Source organism: Crocodylus porosus, unplaced genomic scaffold (genome assembly GCF_001723895.1).
Source record: "Crocodylus porosus isolate Cpor-Errol unplaced genomic scaffold, CroPor_comp1, whole genome shotgun sequence".
NCBI classification, from domain to species: Eukaryota; Metazoa; Chordata; order Crocodylia; family Crocodylidae; genus Crocodylus; species Crocodylus porosus.
Window position 1 is genome coordinate 114,564,722 of NW_017728931.1, and position 16,997 is coordinate 114,581,718.

The window sequence follows — 16,997 nt, forward strand, 5'->3', positions numbered from 1 at the left end:
CAAACAATCCACTCTGCCTTACTATCAGGCTGGGTCACCATATCATGGGAGTGGATGGGGTTTCTTTCTTTGTGGTAGCTCCAGGCCCCTCAGGTAAACAGAACGGGCCTGACTTAAGACTCTTTACTTCACTCTGTTGTAGTGGTGGAATTAGACAGTTAATTGATATGCCAGAGGTTTCTTCTCACCAATTTACTGAAGAATCCTGCTTCAAAACTGAATTTTTTGACTGTCTTACACGTCTTGATTTTTGTGTGTGTAAGCACTTTTTTTGTTTATGCAAGTACATGCTGAGAAAGATGTAGGGAACTGATTTTTTAAGGAGCCCCATTCTCAGGCTCTAATTTTGGGCCTGGAGTGAAAGGTTGTATATTGTCAATGATTAGACCTCTGCAGCCTGATTTAAAGCTTACTAAAATTAATGGAAATTTTTGTTTGCCTTCAACAGGCTCTTGATCATCCTACTATCACACCATACTGTCATCTACACTTGCAATTAATTGACCCTGAATGAGATGCAAATTTAGAGGCTATTTAAAAAAAATGGCCAAACACATTGGGTTCTGCACTGCTTACAGTAAGATGATTATGATATGCAGCTGCTCAGAGTTTGCGGTTGTCAGGTTCGAATGCATTAAACTAACATCTATCATTTTTAAATTAACCTAACGCCACCAGCCAGAAACTCTGTTCTCTGCATTTATAAGCAGGGAAGTCCAAATGACCCTCATCTACAACCTGTCCCACAAAATACTGTCCAAGAAAAATGAGGGAATAGCTTAGCAGCTGTTTTCTTGGCTAGCTATTATGGCACCACTCAAAGTATAACAAAAATAAAATATTTCCCATGGCTACAGAAGTATTATAGTTCATGGATGGTGTAAATATGTGCTAACAATAATTGAGCTATTAAAGCAATTATAACACATTGCCCTTAGTTCTTCTTACATGGAACCAGAGCAAGAAGGGGACCTCTACGACACTGACCAAATGATGCAAAAAAAAAAGCTAGGCCATAGTTCATTCCTGAGCAAAAAGAAAGGAAATATTAATTATCTTAAGGTGAAAATGTATGGTGGTCCTGTTAACTAATGTACTAAAATGAGCAAAGTATCTCACTATAGTATTTATGCTACAAATAAATAGTAACACACGGCAAATGTTTTTAGAACAAGGACCAAGTTTCAAGCATGTCTAAACTGCACTTTTGTTACATGAAATCCATATAATACACACACAAATCCACCACAAACTTGGCACAACTTTAGCAGTCTGACCTGGGCTGAGCTCTACGTTTTAAGAACAACAATGAAAGTCAGGAAGTATGAATCAAAGATGAAGTCCTGTTATGTAGCAGCCAACTACCCAATTTACACAAATGGCATGGGTGGTATAAGTGAGGGACTGTCCATCTACCCTCTGGTCTTCCAGAATACGAGTTCTAAACTATGATTTTTTTTTCCAATCCTGATTTTGGACATTCTCTACGGTACAAAACAATGTCACTGGTCATCTTCAGGGTTTTAATGTTGATCGGTTTATGCAATCAATACGTTTAACACTTTTCGTTATCTTTGAAAAACATCCTTGCTTTACTTGTCTGTTTTAGCTTAGTGTCCATCACTGGACTCTTTCAGCATTGGTTCTTCTTTTTCCTTGCTTGTACTACTGTACAGGGAAGAAAGAAGAAACCTAACACAAATATAATTTAGAAAGATGGATATAGATTTGGCTGGTCTCTGCTTCAGAAAATCTGTTCATAACATAAACAGTTTCAATGCTTTGTAACACCTGACAGGTAAACGGTATGTCATTGCCCTCCGCTTCTGCAACTGTTTGCTCCAGGATTATGAATAACCAAGCATGTATAATACAGAAACAGAGAGAGAACGGCACTAAGAAACTGACACTGCCTTGCAAGATACCTTACACTTCACAGGAACAAACATTTCTGGCAGTGATCCTAAGAGCAGCCCTAGCCTGTTGCATTTACGTGAACTGCCACAGTCCCTTGTGACAATTTATTCGGTTTCACCTCTTCCCTCTCCTTCCCTCCATGCTGTTCATATATGCAAATTGATTTTTCAATGTTCAAAAAAGGACAAGTTAATCTAACTTTAAAGTGACTATGGCTATTAGGAATAAAAAAAAAAAAGAAAGGAAGAAGCCTGAAATGCTTTGGAAAAGATGTACATTTATTATATGTCACTGGGCTCGCCACAGGGCAGCACATCTTAAAGAGTTCAATGGCTCTTAGCTCCTAGAGGATTGGAAATGTAATAAGGTAAGCTGAACTTCCTGGCTGTGTTTGTGCTTCAGTGTTTATAAAGAGCAGCCTAGCATATTATATAGTCTATGCACAGGCATACTGTCCATACATATATATTTTTCTCATAAGTTAGAATTCATGAGAAATACATGCCAGAGTGCAATTGTTAACTTCCTTCCAAAAAAGCATGACATTTTAAGACGTGGACTGTTTGTTTCGCTGTCAGCATTCAGAATGGGTAGAAACATAATTCACTTGTGGAAATAATAAATTAATAATCTAACAGGTGGCTATTTCCCCATTATTGTTGTCTTGATATCAGTAATTACTGCAGAAATCAAATAATAACTGTGCCCAGTATATTTTAAAACAGCACACCTGTCCCACCTCCAAGGTACCATCCCCACTATTATGTTTATTATCTTTCTCTTGTGTGAAAAAGAAGGTGGCTATGTTACTAGCCTTTCACTTTTTTTAGAGTTGCAGAAACTTTAAATGCACTTTAAATGTCAGATTCCACAAGTGAATGAGATGGTGTCAACCTGAAATTTTCTGAAACACGCTAATTTGAAGTAAAGATTCTGGCTTCCAGAATCTTTTATGCCCTTTTAATAGTGCATCCTGATTTTATTTTTTACAGTCACAGAAGGGCATTGTTAATAAGCAATTCCCTGCCCTTCTCTTAATGCTTAAGATGGCCTTTTCATTAAGGTAGGGGGGATAGACTTGACAGATTAAAAAACTCCACTGGTTTGAAACTTTCTATCTTTCATAATGGAATTCCCCATTTTAGGAATGGGGGATTAGGACAATTTTCCAAGCCAGTAGAAAGTGTTAAGAGTTGTATTGCTATTGAAATGCAAAGTAGATCTGAAAAATGAGAAATACCTCTGACCTCCAAGTTCCTAAACTCTAGTAGCTTCCACCAATGCTGAATATTGAATTTTTTAGCACAGTGTGATTTGCAAGGTGATGGTGTCCCTTTACAGGGAGAAATAATCAGCCACAAGTGGGGATCCAGCAGTGTGGTAGTGCAGTTGCACCCTGCTTTGCCTGTGCTGTGCATGTGCAATAAGCTCCAAGCTCATCACCTGGTCAGTGCATGCTGGGCTGATTGGCATGAGTACTGGCTGAAGCCACTGATTTTGTGCAGCTCTAGAAACCAGGGTTGAGCACCACTGATGTTTGCCCTCCCCTTCCCATGCCCCATGTGAATTCAATACCAGGGGGAAAAGAGGAGACAAGCAGTGGTGGTGGTCACCCACTGGGCTCTAGGGTGGTATGAAAGCTGTGGCCAGAGCTCCTGCTGATAAGCTAGTGTGCTCACTGTGCATGCAGAGTTCCTGAGTCAACACTGACATGCATATGTGGCACAACCAAAGGGGGATATAGCCACAGCCCACTTGCCTGGATCTGCTGCTGATCCCCCATAATAGAATCTCATTTTTAATGATTCTGTGCATAAAGTCTCTCTCTGTATCTGATAAATATATGCCAAAGTACAATTGTTAACTTTCTTCCAAAAAAGCATGACATTTTAAGACCTGGACTGTTTCACTACCATTATTTGGAATGGATAGAAAAATAATTTACTTGCAAAAATAATAAACTAATATGCTAGCACATGGCTCTTTTCCCCATAATTACCAATAATTACCACAGAAATCAAATAACAACTGTGCCCAGTATTTTTTTTAAAACTGCACGCCTGCCCCACCTCATAAGGTACGATCACCACCATTATGTTTATTATCTTGCTCTTCTGTGAAAAAGAAGGTGGCTATGTTACTACTCTGCCATTTTTTTGGGGTTTTTTTAGAGTTGCAGAAACATTACGTGCACTTTAAATGCCAGATTCTACAACTGAATATATGGAAAAAGAGGAAGAGAAACATGATGCCTACAGGAGTTCCCTGGAGGAAGGAGCCAACTGGGGATTAGTGAAAATCTTCATTTGTTCCCTGGAAGAGGAAGCTAACCAGGACTTGGTAAGAGATTCCAGGGGTGAGCTACAAGAGTTTCCCGGAGAAGACTGAGAGCTGGGAGAGGAGCCTGCTTGGAGAATTCAGGGCCAGAGGCTGAAGAAGGGTTGGTGTGGTGACTTTCCCAGTCTGAAAAGATAGAATTGGATGCCCAAAAAATATTAGTAGCAGAAGGGAAGCAGGACAGTTGTCCTGGATTTTCCTTGGTCTGAAACCTGGAACTGAAGGGCTGAAGGGGGATAGGGGAAAAGTAAGAAGGATTACTTGCTGACATCTCTTCATTGGTGAGCCTGAGACAAAGAAAGGAGGGTCAGGGCAAGCCACTGAGGGACCTGCCCATTGATCAGCTCAAGACAGAGAAGAAACAACTCCTCAGTGGAAACACTGGAAACTTCCTGACGGTAAGAGAAGGGAAGGACTACAATGGATCAGTCTAGGTGGTCATCTGACAAAACAGAATGAGAGTAACAAAATACCTAAACTTGCTGTAAACAGACTAGCTCAAGGATCTGCGGCAGTCTAGTTCTGTGTCACATTCTCTTTACTACCACTTGCCAAGTAGGAATACCTTGAAAAAGCATTTTCAGGATGAGGGATGAGTACAAAAAAGGAAAGACAATGCCAGAACTGGGCCATGTGTGCTGACGAACTGAGTTTTGTTTTTTTGTTTTTTAAGACCTATGAACTTAAAGAGAAAAGCAGACATTGAGTAGGGTTTTTAAGAGATTTGTGCACTGAGATAACATGCCACCACTGGTTTCTAATCTTATGAAAGACTAATGGTAGCTTCACTGAAACCTGAAAAGGCAGGTATGCCTTACAGCGCCAGCTAGGAGAGGCATGGTTGGGGGGCTGCATTTGTCTAGAAGGAGCAGCAATGCAAAAAGTTAAGAATGTAACAAATTACATAATATTCGGATCAGCAACCTAGGGCCCATGGGCCAGATTCAGCCCATGAGCTTTTTCATCATATTTATTATTGCTTTTTAAATTGTCATGGACTTGAGATAATATATAGCTGTATGGAAAGCATCGTTTTGGCCTTCTCTACAAGTTACCTGAATCACACAATTACCAGGTTAATTGAGCAATTAATTTAGATGAGCTACATGAGCAAATTAACAATTACTCCATAAAAATTCCAACCAGCTATCAAGTTACTGCTCAAAAAACGTGTAATAACTTTATAGCTGGTTGCTATCAAATTTTAACTTGTACATGTAGCAGAGTCTCTGCAGTTGGGAGACCTATCAACTGACTAGGCTCCCCCCATAGGGAGGTACACCATGCGCAGCCAGGGCTAGGAGTCCACAGCTGAAATTACTCTCAGCCCTGGCAGAGTTTGGCAGCTGTGGACTCTTGGTTCAGGCAGTGCCCCAAGGTTGCTGGGACCCACAGGCCTGCAGCTGCAGACAGTGGATCATGGCAGCTGCAGGGCAAAGCTGAAATCTTCCTGCCCCAGGGGTCCATGGGATGCCCCCACAGCTAGGAGCTCTGTCAGCTGAGGAGGCTTGTCTGGATTGTTCATTAGATACCTTCATTACACCTTTACCTGCACATGTAGAGGGGTCCATAGAAAGATTTGGTAGCTGATATACAATTTAAAGCTTTAAAAATGACTGTTTTCTCTGCTTTTCTTTTACTGTCCAAATAAAAGCAATTGCAATATTAATGTGAGTGAAAGTACACAAGAACACCCAGAGGCTTCCCTCTGGGTAGCAAAAAAATAATCAGGGAATACAATTTTTGTGGGTTTTTTTTTTTCTTTTTGAGGCTAGAAGAGGGATTCAGTACAAGTTAACAATATGTCAAAGAGTTATTTTTAATATACATACATGCAGACTTTTGCACCTATATATAGCAAGAAGTGTTGCTTATCTGTTAACAAGATCTACTGCTTAATTTTTATTATACCCTTGTCGAAAAAAGTATCCTGGAGGAATTGTATGCATTAACAATGAAGTATTCATTAAAGATAATGGTCTTCTGTAGAGATAAAGTTTTCATTGCTGCAATACTATATCAATAGAAAAGTGCTTTTCATAGGGGAAGTGACAAGAGTTTTAATTGCAATTGTTTTTAAATTTTACGTATTTATATTTTAAGCACTCCGAGCTGCTCAAGTTAAAAAAAAAGCACGTCTGCCAACAGCTGAACTCCGCAGACAAATCTAAATTGCTACTTTCCCTTCTCTAATTAGAGAAGAGAATTGTTCAGGGGCATCTATAGAGTGACATCTGATTGACAAGCAGCTGGTCTGGAGCAAGGTTGGTCTCACACTTGCAGTAAAAATAGGAACAGTGATTTCTTGAGATTGATTGTGAAAATAGTTAAACTTTAATGAATAATACATCAGAAGAAAGGTAGTGTTCTTTTGGAAGGGATGTTTAGGATATTTTATCTGTTAAAAGAGAAAATTCTGGCTCATAGTACACAAACTGTAGATAGGACGTTTTCTTGCTAGTGAAGGAGCTGAATAATCAATGTTTGCCAGTGAGATATTATGCCTGTTTTACATATTCCACATGGCAATTTATTTATTAAATAACAAAGTATGACTGGCCTCATTCCAAGAAAAAGCAAAAGTAGTGTGGTGCAGTAGGTGACCTCCAATCAGCAATCTTTACTGGCATGCCAGATGTAGGAGGAAACATATTCACATTTCAGTGTGCTGAAGGCATCTATCTCTATCCTTTGACAATGGGGTGAGGCTGGGGATGTAGGTGAAGGAGGAATGTACACATACATTAGATAAAGAAAAATGCAAGATTTTTTTTTTCCTTTAGAGCAGGAGTCAGCAACCTTTTTGCTGAAAGCTGGCTGCCTCTTGTGACCCTGGACATTGTTGTGGGCACCTGAACCCTGGTTGTTGCTTCAGCTAACTATGCTCCTTGTGGAGGGCTGCTCTCTCACCCCTTCACTGTAGCTTCTGCTCACCATCGCTGCCAGAAAACCTGGCAAACAAGCATTTGTAGCGACTAATTTGACAGCGACAGTGAATACAGGCCATGGGGATGCAGGGCAGGATTGACAAAGCAGCAGCCCTCTGCATGGAGAATGGTCAGCTGGAGCAGAAATCAGGATCGTCTTCCAGACCAGAAAACACAGACCAGATCAGACCTATAGGTGCTGTAGTTTCTTCATATATAGATTTGGCCTGTGTGCCAAAGGTTGCCAACCCCTGCTGTAGCTTTCCAAAAAGAGTGGCTTTGAAGAAAGTTCAAGTTGATGTGGACAGATACAAAGTGTGTACATGAAATGAAGCACCCAGCTACCATCCTAGAAAACTACCTACAGCTGATCTGGGTCTTCCCCCCAGCATGGAGGTTGGGAATAAAATTTTCTAAAACAGAAGTTTCTTGAATTTGAGGATCCAGCCTCCAGCACAGATTTCTACAAACTAGATTTTGAAGTTCAGCACTTAAACTGCACTAGTTAACTCTTTGTTCTACTTAAAAGAACTTACTCCTGGATCCTCGTTCAATCATGAAGCTCTCTGGCTTAACAGAATCTGCAAGTCATCTGTTTGATAATGTTTAGATCATAGTTTCAGAGGTTTTGTATACTATGGAGTGTATTTGCCTTGTGCACGATTCCCCTTCTGGAAATCCTTGTTCTTTTGAAAATGTTCCTCATTCCTAAGTTACACTAGAACAATTAACTCCTACAGGGACTCCCTATTCTACAGTGCTTATTTCATCTTTTAAAGACGACTGGGGAACAGAATCACAAAACTTACATTTACTTATCCTTAAAAATGTTAGTATAGTCCAAGTTCAACCCACAGGCAAGTATATGCTCCCTTCCAGTTCCCAAAAGCAGGAAACCCATACAAGTCTCTACAGGAGCATTTTGGTCCTTATGTTTTATTTAAGAAACAGGAAATAAAGAATGTTATATGTGCCTTTCTGTTACACTCTCTTAATCATATATATTTCAGTTATATATATTCATGACAGAGTGGTGGTGTGTGAGAGAAAGGGAAGAGAACATGGATAGGACATGCAGGCCTACACACAGGAGACAGTTCCTACCCCCCGCAAATCAGCCAATAAAAACATCTTTTAGTCTCCCGATGATAAAGCAGGCACCTGGAAAGACTATAGTCAAGGATAAGTTCTGTTTAACATTATAATGACATTTACACCTAAATGCACATTAGAGATGTATACAATACAGTAGTTCAAAAACCAACCAGTGTGTCGCTGTCTATCAGAGGCAGAGCCCTGTGTATTGTGCAGCATATTGGATCTAAATTCTTTGGCAAGATCCCCAATACCCCCTGGTTTCTGTGGAATTTGGCAAGGAGTTCAGTGGTGGTCAGTTTTCTGCAGCAGAATGAAATAGAAAACACAGTAAAAGAAATAAATAAAACAAACCGTGGCAAACTTCAAGGAAATGTTAACTCTGTAATTTACAAAGAAAATTTACATATGTGCTCATACAACGGGCAAAACTTAAGAAAGCAAACCAATACAGTGAAGTCCCCTCTCCCCCCACACACAACCATATAAGTGCTGGGAGAGATGCATCTTGTTTGGCATGCTCCATATGCAATGTAACAAAGATGGGGTGAGCCCTTCTGCATCCGTAACTCCATGCAGCATGTGGCCTTCCACATGCTTTGCCCCTGAGCCAGCTTCTCTTTCCTGAGACTGACATTTTGGTTCCTCGGTGCCCTTTCTCCACTCCCTCTGCCCAAGCAGCACTTTACCACGGCTCTTCTACATGAGGACACCATGCCAGTGAGGTAGCATTTTCTAGGGGCCCCAATCAAGGAGAAAATTCCACTGCTACTTCTGTGACTGCACCGTATCAGACAAGAGGACATGATCACAGAACAAGCATCACAGTATGTAGAGAGCAAAGCATTTCATAACACGTGTTTCATACCCTGCTTTTTTTTTTTTTTTAGATACAACTGTGAAGATTTATCATTTTTCAGACTTCCTTTCATATTAGGAAACTGAAAAAATTAACAGTCAAACCTGAGAATAAAGCAAGTTACTGAGTGATTCAAAGAATACATTTGTAGTAAATCAAAGCAGTATGCACTCTCTCTCTTCTTTGCTTGTCCTAATGGTAGGTGTAGAATTGACCTTACTGGGTCACAAAACAGCTACACAGATGAAATGTAATGAACCTGAGAAGCAAACAAGCTTCAGGTGAAGACAGGAACCAAGATACTGTAGTGACAATGTCATTAGTCAAACCAGAATGGTACGCTCTCTGCTATTTATCACTGTGCTATTTTTGAGTTGATAATCAAATGCAAAGATCAACTCCAAGAACCCATTAGCATGAAACTTGTTCTCAACTTTAAAATGGTGTTCTGTTCTTTTTAATGGGAGGTTTGATTTTTAGACACTTCATAGATTTTATTCCTCACAGTTTTTGTCAAATTCTACGAAAATAAGAAAAATTTGAAATTCCTCAGTTGCTGACAGCTTAAAGTTATTGCTTTCTTGGATTTGGGGTGGCTGTGAGAGGAGTGTTTTAGAAGAGATGGGGGAGAGAGCTACAACTGTGTCCTACCACTTACAACATTTGCCTTGAAGAATTAGATGTAGCTCAGATGATGCTAGTGGATAAAACACCATTGTGAAAGCTCAGACAGATGCCAAAGGGCAATTACATAAATGAGAGACAGTACGACAGTGCAAAAAAAATAGGGAGGAGAATATATCACTGAATCTGCCAAATACCAGAAATATTAGTAGAAAGAATTCAAGCCTAACCTTTTACAATAAGGAACCAAGTACAGATGCCAAGCATGATAGGACTAATACAAAAAATTCAGTAGTTTGACAGGCCACTAGCTGGTGCTTATACTGCTATCAGAAGATATGTATTTGTTTCCTATTCCCATGTTCTAAAAGAAATTATGTGGTGAGAGTACTGGGGAGGTGGCGTACTCTTAGGGTTGATTAGGAAGGAGTGCCTTTTGTTGCAGCACTGACCCTTTTTGATTAAAAGGGAAGTGAAGAAGAGAGTCTCATTCTGGCAGATAAAGATATTAAAAGAAAAGGGTGAAGGGAAAAGAAAATATAAAGAAGGGTCTTGAGAAAAGATGAGCATTTGACAGCATAAGTGGGACTCATTGGAGTCCAACAACCACTACTTTGTAAATGGTATAAAAGACAAGATGTAAAATACAGCTCTGCTTTGGGACGACATTACAGGTCAACAGGACCTCTTGAAGGTGCTTTACTTGAGATCTCCATTTATCTTCTGCCCATGTACAGTATACATTCTTCCATCACATGAGGGGCCAAGCTCTGTTCACCTGGCAGGGTTTCTGTTGGTGTTAGCCCTTTCTAGATCAGGTCAAGCACCTCTTTCTAGAGCAGGTCAGACATTTTTAATGGTTTCACTGAATCAATTCTCTACCAAAAACGCAATTTGGGATACTGTTTTTTGCAAAATCATATTAATTTAGTCAATACTTCCTGAGACGAGAATGTATTTTAAATAAACATTATTTTGAAAGCCTTTATTTTGGAGAAACAAAATTCGATTTTTATTTAAAAATGTACTGTGTTTTTTTATTTGAATTATGCTAATTTTGCACTATTGTATGCCAGATTTTGTTCTGCATAATATGACATGACATAATGGCTGATATATTCCACTGATTTTATATGTTGATTAACGTTTGTTAGTAGTAGTGACTGAAACTCTTATTGTTTTCCAGCTCAAAGTGTTTCCTGTTTTTGTTGTAGTGAAACAACACCTTGAACAAGAAAATAAGATAAGCATCTAGCTTACAAAAGAGAAGAGCAGCTGTTTTCATTGTGCTTGCAAAAAACAATTTAACACACTGAAATTTTTGTCAAATGAAATAAGATAAGCATTTAGTGTACCAAGAAGGAGCTGTTGTTTTCAATAACTTGGAAAAAGAATTTCAAAAGTAAAAACAGCAGATCATCTAAGTAGTTCATTGTGTGCTTAGCTTTTTTTATAGTTCAAACTGTTAAAGTTTCAAATTGCTTCATTACAGCACAATATAGGAAGTTTTATTTTTTTTAAGATAAAAGATGTTTCAACCAAAACAAATTATTTTAACATGGTAGCAGTACTAGTGCATAATATGATATGTAATATATTGACATGACTTGACAAATCTGCTATATCATGCACTACTACTGACATATAATCAGATAATTAAAAACATAAGTTTGGAATAAAATATTGTTCTTAAATGAGACTGAATTTGATAGTTTTCCTTTTCTGAAAATAAGCATTATCAGAATTTCCTGTTCATGATATGTTTCAAAAAGTATGGTTTCACTGTTTTGAAATAAAAAATGGATTTTAAAATGCTCAAATTTCTGTAGAACAGAAAATTTGAAGTTTCAACCAATGTTTATCCTTGCATACACTGGTTGTAGGGTACATATGGAGCTTATAAACCAACTAAATAAGATACATGGAGAGCATAAGCCATCAGGAACAAGTCTGTCCTGGCTTATAGGTAGCTCACAACCTCAAACGGCATCTCTCAAGTAACACACTAATTAATTCCCAGCCTCATCAGGGCACCAGGCCTTGCAGTGCACCCAAACGCTTGTTGTGCCCTCACATTATTACAGACCACATCATCACCCGACCTAATAACAAGTAGTACACCTTGAGGTTCATTCACCTGCAATTCTACCAATATCACATATGCCACCACCTGCTTATGGTGCCCCTCTGCTGTCTTCATCAGACAGTCATAGTGAGCTCTGTATAAGAATGAATGAACACCAATCTGACATGAGCTGCAGAAACACACAAAGGCCTGTGGCAGAATGCTTGAACCTCCCTGGACATTGCACTGCAGACTTCAGGATTGCTGTTCTCAGGCAGTAAAATTCAAAAAGCCAGCTTGAACAGGAAACTGCATTTGCAAACTGGACTGTACTAAGTATAGTTTAAACAGGGACTGTGGATTTTTACCCCACTACCTGATTAGCTTTTGTGACCACTTTGTTCGTATGGGTTCTTCAGTTGTTTGCCTCTCCCAGCACTGTTCCCCTCCCTCTTTCTCCCTTCCCTCCCATCCTTTCACTCCTCCCTTCCCTTTTGTATTCAAATCACTCATTCCACTTTATACACTGATCTGTGCTGTCCCTTCATAGCATCTGATGCAGTAAACTCGAGTTCATAAAAGCTTATGCTGTCTATTTATCTTATTTATCCTTTAAGTTGCATAACTCCCCTACATTCAGTCTAACTTCAGAGTAAGATGGCTAGCTACCTTTCTATGCACTGTATGTGTCTGGCTTCTGTGTAAGGGCAATGGAAATTTGAAAGACTCTTTTCTCCCTCCACATCATAAAACTTTCAGGAACAAACACAACCTGACCCAAAGGCCTTTTCATATTCTTAAAAGGTATAGATCTCATAGATTTCATAGACATTAGGGCTGGAAGGGGCCTCGGAAGATTGAGTCCAGCCCCACCCCAGCCCAAAGGGCAGGAAGTCAGCTGGGGTCACAGGATCCCAGCAAGATAAGCATCCAAATTTCTCTTGAAGGCGTTCAGTATAGGTTCTTGAACCACCTCTTATGGCAGACTGTTCCAGACCTTGGGGGCTTGGACAGTAAAGAAATTCTTCCTAATGTCCAGCCTGAAACGGTCTTGCAGGAGTTTATAACCGTTCAACCTCGTCATCCCTTGGGGCGCTCTGGTGAATAAACCTTCCTCCAGATACTAGTGATCACCTCTGATAAACTTATAGGTGGCCATTAGATCACCCCTGAGCCTGCGCTTTTGCAGACTAAAGAGCCCCATGGCTCTCAGCCTTTTGTCGTAAGGTTTGTTTTCCTGACCTCTGATCATGTGTGTGGCTCTTCTCTGGACTCTCTCAAGCTTCTCCACATCCTTTTTGAATTGTGGAGCCCAAAACTGGACGCAATATTCACTTATATGACTTCCAACTAGCAATGCAAATATAAATTCTTGTTTTACTCGTTGTTTATATACAAAAGCCAAAACACAGAAAAGTCACATATCTGGTTAATGTAAAATACTTTCATAATGACATTTCCATTTTAAGGTAAACTTCTGGTGAATGGTATAATACTGGTCCTCTCCTTAAATAGTAGAGGTGCATGTTCCACCAATAAAAGCCACTCTGATCCTGGAAAAATTTGTTCAAAAACTGGCACTGTGCTGGACCAGAATTCTGACATCTGGAACTCTTTGGGCTAACTCCAGATTACAGGGGAAAAAAACAACATTTTGCCAGAGGTCATCTTTTTCAAGGATGGGCCAGGTGCCCATGGCCAAAAACAAACTGCAGTTGAGCAGTTTGCTGTCCAAATTCAGAGGCAGAATGTCTTGAAAATGATCCCATCATTCCTCCTTATGGCAACGTCATATGCACTCATGGGATATATTGTTGTCTGGGAAGCCAAAGACAGCATTTAAATACGAAAAAAAAAAGACAGTTTCTCAATGGATTATAAGTAAACACAATCCAACAGCTGAAGATTTAGATCCTATCAATGTCACCAGAGATAAATATATTTTCATTTAAAGCCTGCTACATGGTTTGATCTAAAAATCAGCGCCAAGATGCATCATAAGATGTCAATTGCCATTTGCTGTGCTAATTTGAGACATTTTGTATTTCAATATAAGTATACTCTTATACCACTCTGCAATTCTGCAAACCATCAAAGCTGGCTTATTTCCCAGATATCTCCTTGTTAGAATATCCTCGTCTTGAAAAATATAATTTTTACAGATTTAAAGTATAAAGGTGTACAAGGAGCCAATAACTGGGAAGTTTAATAAGAAGTGCATGCAATCACAATTTAAGAAAAATAAATACTTCTAACTGAACTACTGGCCACAAAAGTGATCCAGGTCAACTTTTACTGTGACCTAAAAAGAGCCCTGGGCATCTAGAGTATTTGGGGATGGGAGGCGCTTTAATTAGAGCAGCTCCGAGAGCCACTCTAATTAAAATGCCCACAGTGTCTTGCATATATAGCATCCCGTGCTTCAAAATGTTGGTGGGGGTGCTTTAACTAAAGCTTATTTGACAAGTTGTAGTTAAAGCACCCCCACCACCATTTTGAAGCATGGGGATGCTGAATACATGAGACTGAATACAGAGGCTGGTAGAGCATGTTAATTAGTATGCTGCAGCAGTTTCTATCAGTCTAATCAAGTAATTACAGCACGTCAAAGCAGCATCCCTGCATGTCTACAGGCACCCCTAGATTTAGGCTTCTGGATGCTTATTTTGCAAAATAATCCAGTTTGAGAAACTGAAGTCCTAATTCCTTTGAACAATCCATTGCAATCTACTTCATATGGGGGAAGTTGTGCAAACTCTGCCTGAGTCTCACAAAAGACCCGATTTGTTATGTCCCCTCAGACCTTACAAGTACATTAATGTATTTTAGGTTAAACAGTCATTGGATATAATACCAAAAACAATGCTGGCATCACGGACTGGAGACCAAAACTCTTTTCCCCCAGTTGACTACCCTCAACATTGGACAACAGGCTTAGGCTCCCTTGTACCTGCTTTCTTTCTGGCCCTATAACTTGCAATCCTTTCTACCTAGTAGTCCAACTTCAGCAGGAATGGTAGAGTGCTCCCTGCTCTTGAAGAGGGAGTCCTCAGTTCAATGCCTTTCTCAGTCTGAGGTAAGTAAATTTATATCTTCATTTTCTGGAAGGCTCCGATCACAGGTTAGCCACAAGTCTGGGGTAGGCACATTCTCCACCCTCCTGCTGAACATGGGCTGCTTTGTAGCCAGAGACAGCAAGTAAGAGAAAATATGATATGGTACTCTGAAGTTCTGCTCTCTGCTTCAAGGCCTGCTTAAGAATTTTGAATTAGAGAGACTTTGGCTAAAACAATGTTGAAAACAGAGACTGGAACCTAGGTTTCCTCTGTCCCATGCAAATAGCTCACTTGGCTACTGAGTCATGCACCCTCTTACTTCACTCTGGTCCCACTGGATCTGCTGGTTCCTAGTTTGTGACTGGACATATGCTTAGGTGTGATAGGCACTGAACCACTCAATTATGCCAAGCCTGCAACATCTTCTGGTATGTTTAGAAACAGAAAAATAGGCAATTAAGGAACGTTATTAGTGAAAACTTAGTTGTTTACTGACTCTCAGATTCCTAAGAGGCTAGGTTGGTTTTGTAGCTCTCATTGTTGGCCGTAGGTGCCTAAATTCTGCCCAAGACTCACTTCAGGTTCCTTCATACTTTTAAAGACCCAGGCTATATGCTGTGTGTGCCACAGGGTTGTTGGCCAGCCTAAGGGTGCCTACAGACATTTAGGGGCTGTGTGCTTACTCATGGCTAAGGAGGCTAGATAATCACCTAGCTGGGGTCATTTGACCCCAGTACTCTTTCCTGCCCATGGCAGGGGGTCGGACTTGATCTGCTCAGGTCCCTTCCGACCCTACCAACTATGAAACTATGGCACTTTACACAAGGCACCAAGAGTTAGAACCCCACACCCAACTCAACAGACATTCACCTGCTGGGTTGGGGGGGGCTCAAGCCTGCCTGCACCAACCCTGTCCAATAGGTGGGAGTGCTCCAGCTGCCTTCTCACCTCTGCTTCCCCCGCCCCCCAGTTATGGCCACCCCAGAGCTGCCAATGGGGGAAGGAGAAGGGAGGTACAGGGGGGGGAGGAGGAGGAGGGAGCAGCACATAGCTGCTGGATACACTTTACCTAGAGGGAGCTGGAGGGGAGTTGTGGCATGAAGCCCTTGACTCATGCCGCCCTCCCCCGCACTAGCTACCCTAGACGGGATACTGGGGAAAGCCAGGCCAGGCCTGCATGAGTTTTTTGAGGGTATTTTTTCATGCAACTGTCTTATGTTATGGTTGCAGAGTGCTTTCAGGGGCCCAATCACACAAAAAATGTAACTTGTGTAAGTGCCTTAAGTAACTAAGGCACTTTTGAAACTGGGACTTAAGGAACTTTTAATGTTGTACCCATAAACAAGTAATTACTTTGTAAGTGCAAAGCATGCAAGTGCTTTATAGTGTTGACCTACTCTGACATAGAATTCTGTTTCTGTTTCATTGATTTCCACATGAAAGGTTATTTTTTGCAGGGGTGGAATTAAGAGAAAATTAGGTGATTTGTAAACTCAGCTATCTTCATATGCAGTTCCAAAATTACAATGCCATTTTTAGAGATGTTTTTCATAGAAAAGCATAGTTTAGGCAGTGAGGGCTGAGTGTACCGCTTAGTCTTTTCTCAGCTCTTCATGGAGAAACCCAGGATAAGATGGGTGAGATGAGGAAAAAAGGGAGATGGAACCTCTCAAAAGCACCTCAGCTAGTTAATATATCCACATATAAGAAGTCATTTGCTGATAAATAGCTAGTAAACTTCCATAGCAGAGCTAGAATAATGACATTTGGTGTATTCATGCAATATGAATCACTGAGCATAGAGGGCAGAAAAAGAAATGGACCTCTGACTTTTGATAAGAGGTCATCAAAAAGGCATCAGTCACTGATCCAGTTTCAGCAGACCAAATCCCTTGTAGTCTTATAAGCATACAAATTTGCAAAAGTGATATTAAACCGTTTCTATTCTGATGACCATGTTAGGCATTAAGTCTTCAATATGGGGCAGGGGGAGAAATTAATCAGAAGTTTTATGTTTCCGGATGTGAATAGCAATTTTGGGTGCACAACTTGACATATTAGCACGGAGGTGGAAAAGGATTTTGGGGTCATCATTGACTCCAAGATGAACATGGGCC

At 40.2% G+C, this 16,997-nt stretch overlaps 1 protein-coding gene across 6 annotated transcripts in view; it reads right to left on the reverse strand.

The window, feature by feature from the left end:
• The window catches only part of FAM19A5 (family with sequence similarity 19 member A5, C-C motif chemokine like), a 669,022-nt gene that overhangs the window by 6,668 nt on the left and 645,357 nt on the right, over positions 1-16,997 (reverse strand). For 2 of the 6 annotated variants that reach the window (XM_019543495.1, XM_019543494.1), the window contains exon 4: positions 8,447-8,579. The exons of the other annotated variants lie outside the window; for them this stretch is intronic. In XM_019543495.1, coding sequence (XP_019399040.1) covers positions 8,562-8,579 — 18 coding nt within the window. In that variant the 3' untranslated portion in view covers positions 8,447-8,561. The remainder of the gene's footprint in view (positions 1-8,446; positions 8,580-16,997) is intronic. 6 annotated transcript variants of the gene reach the window in all.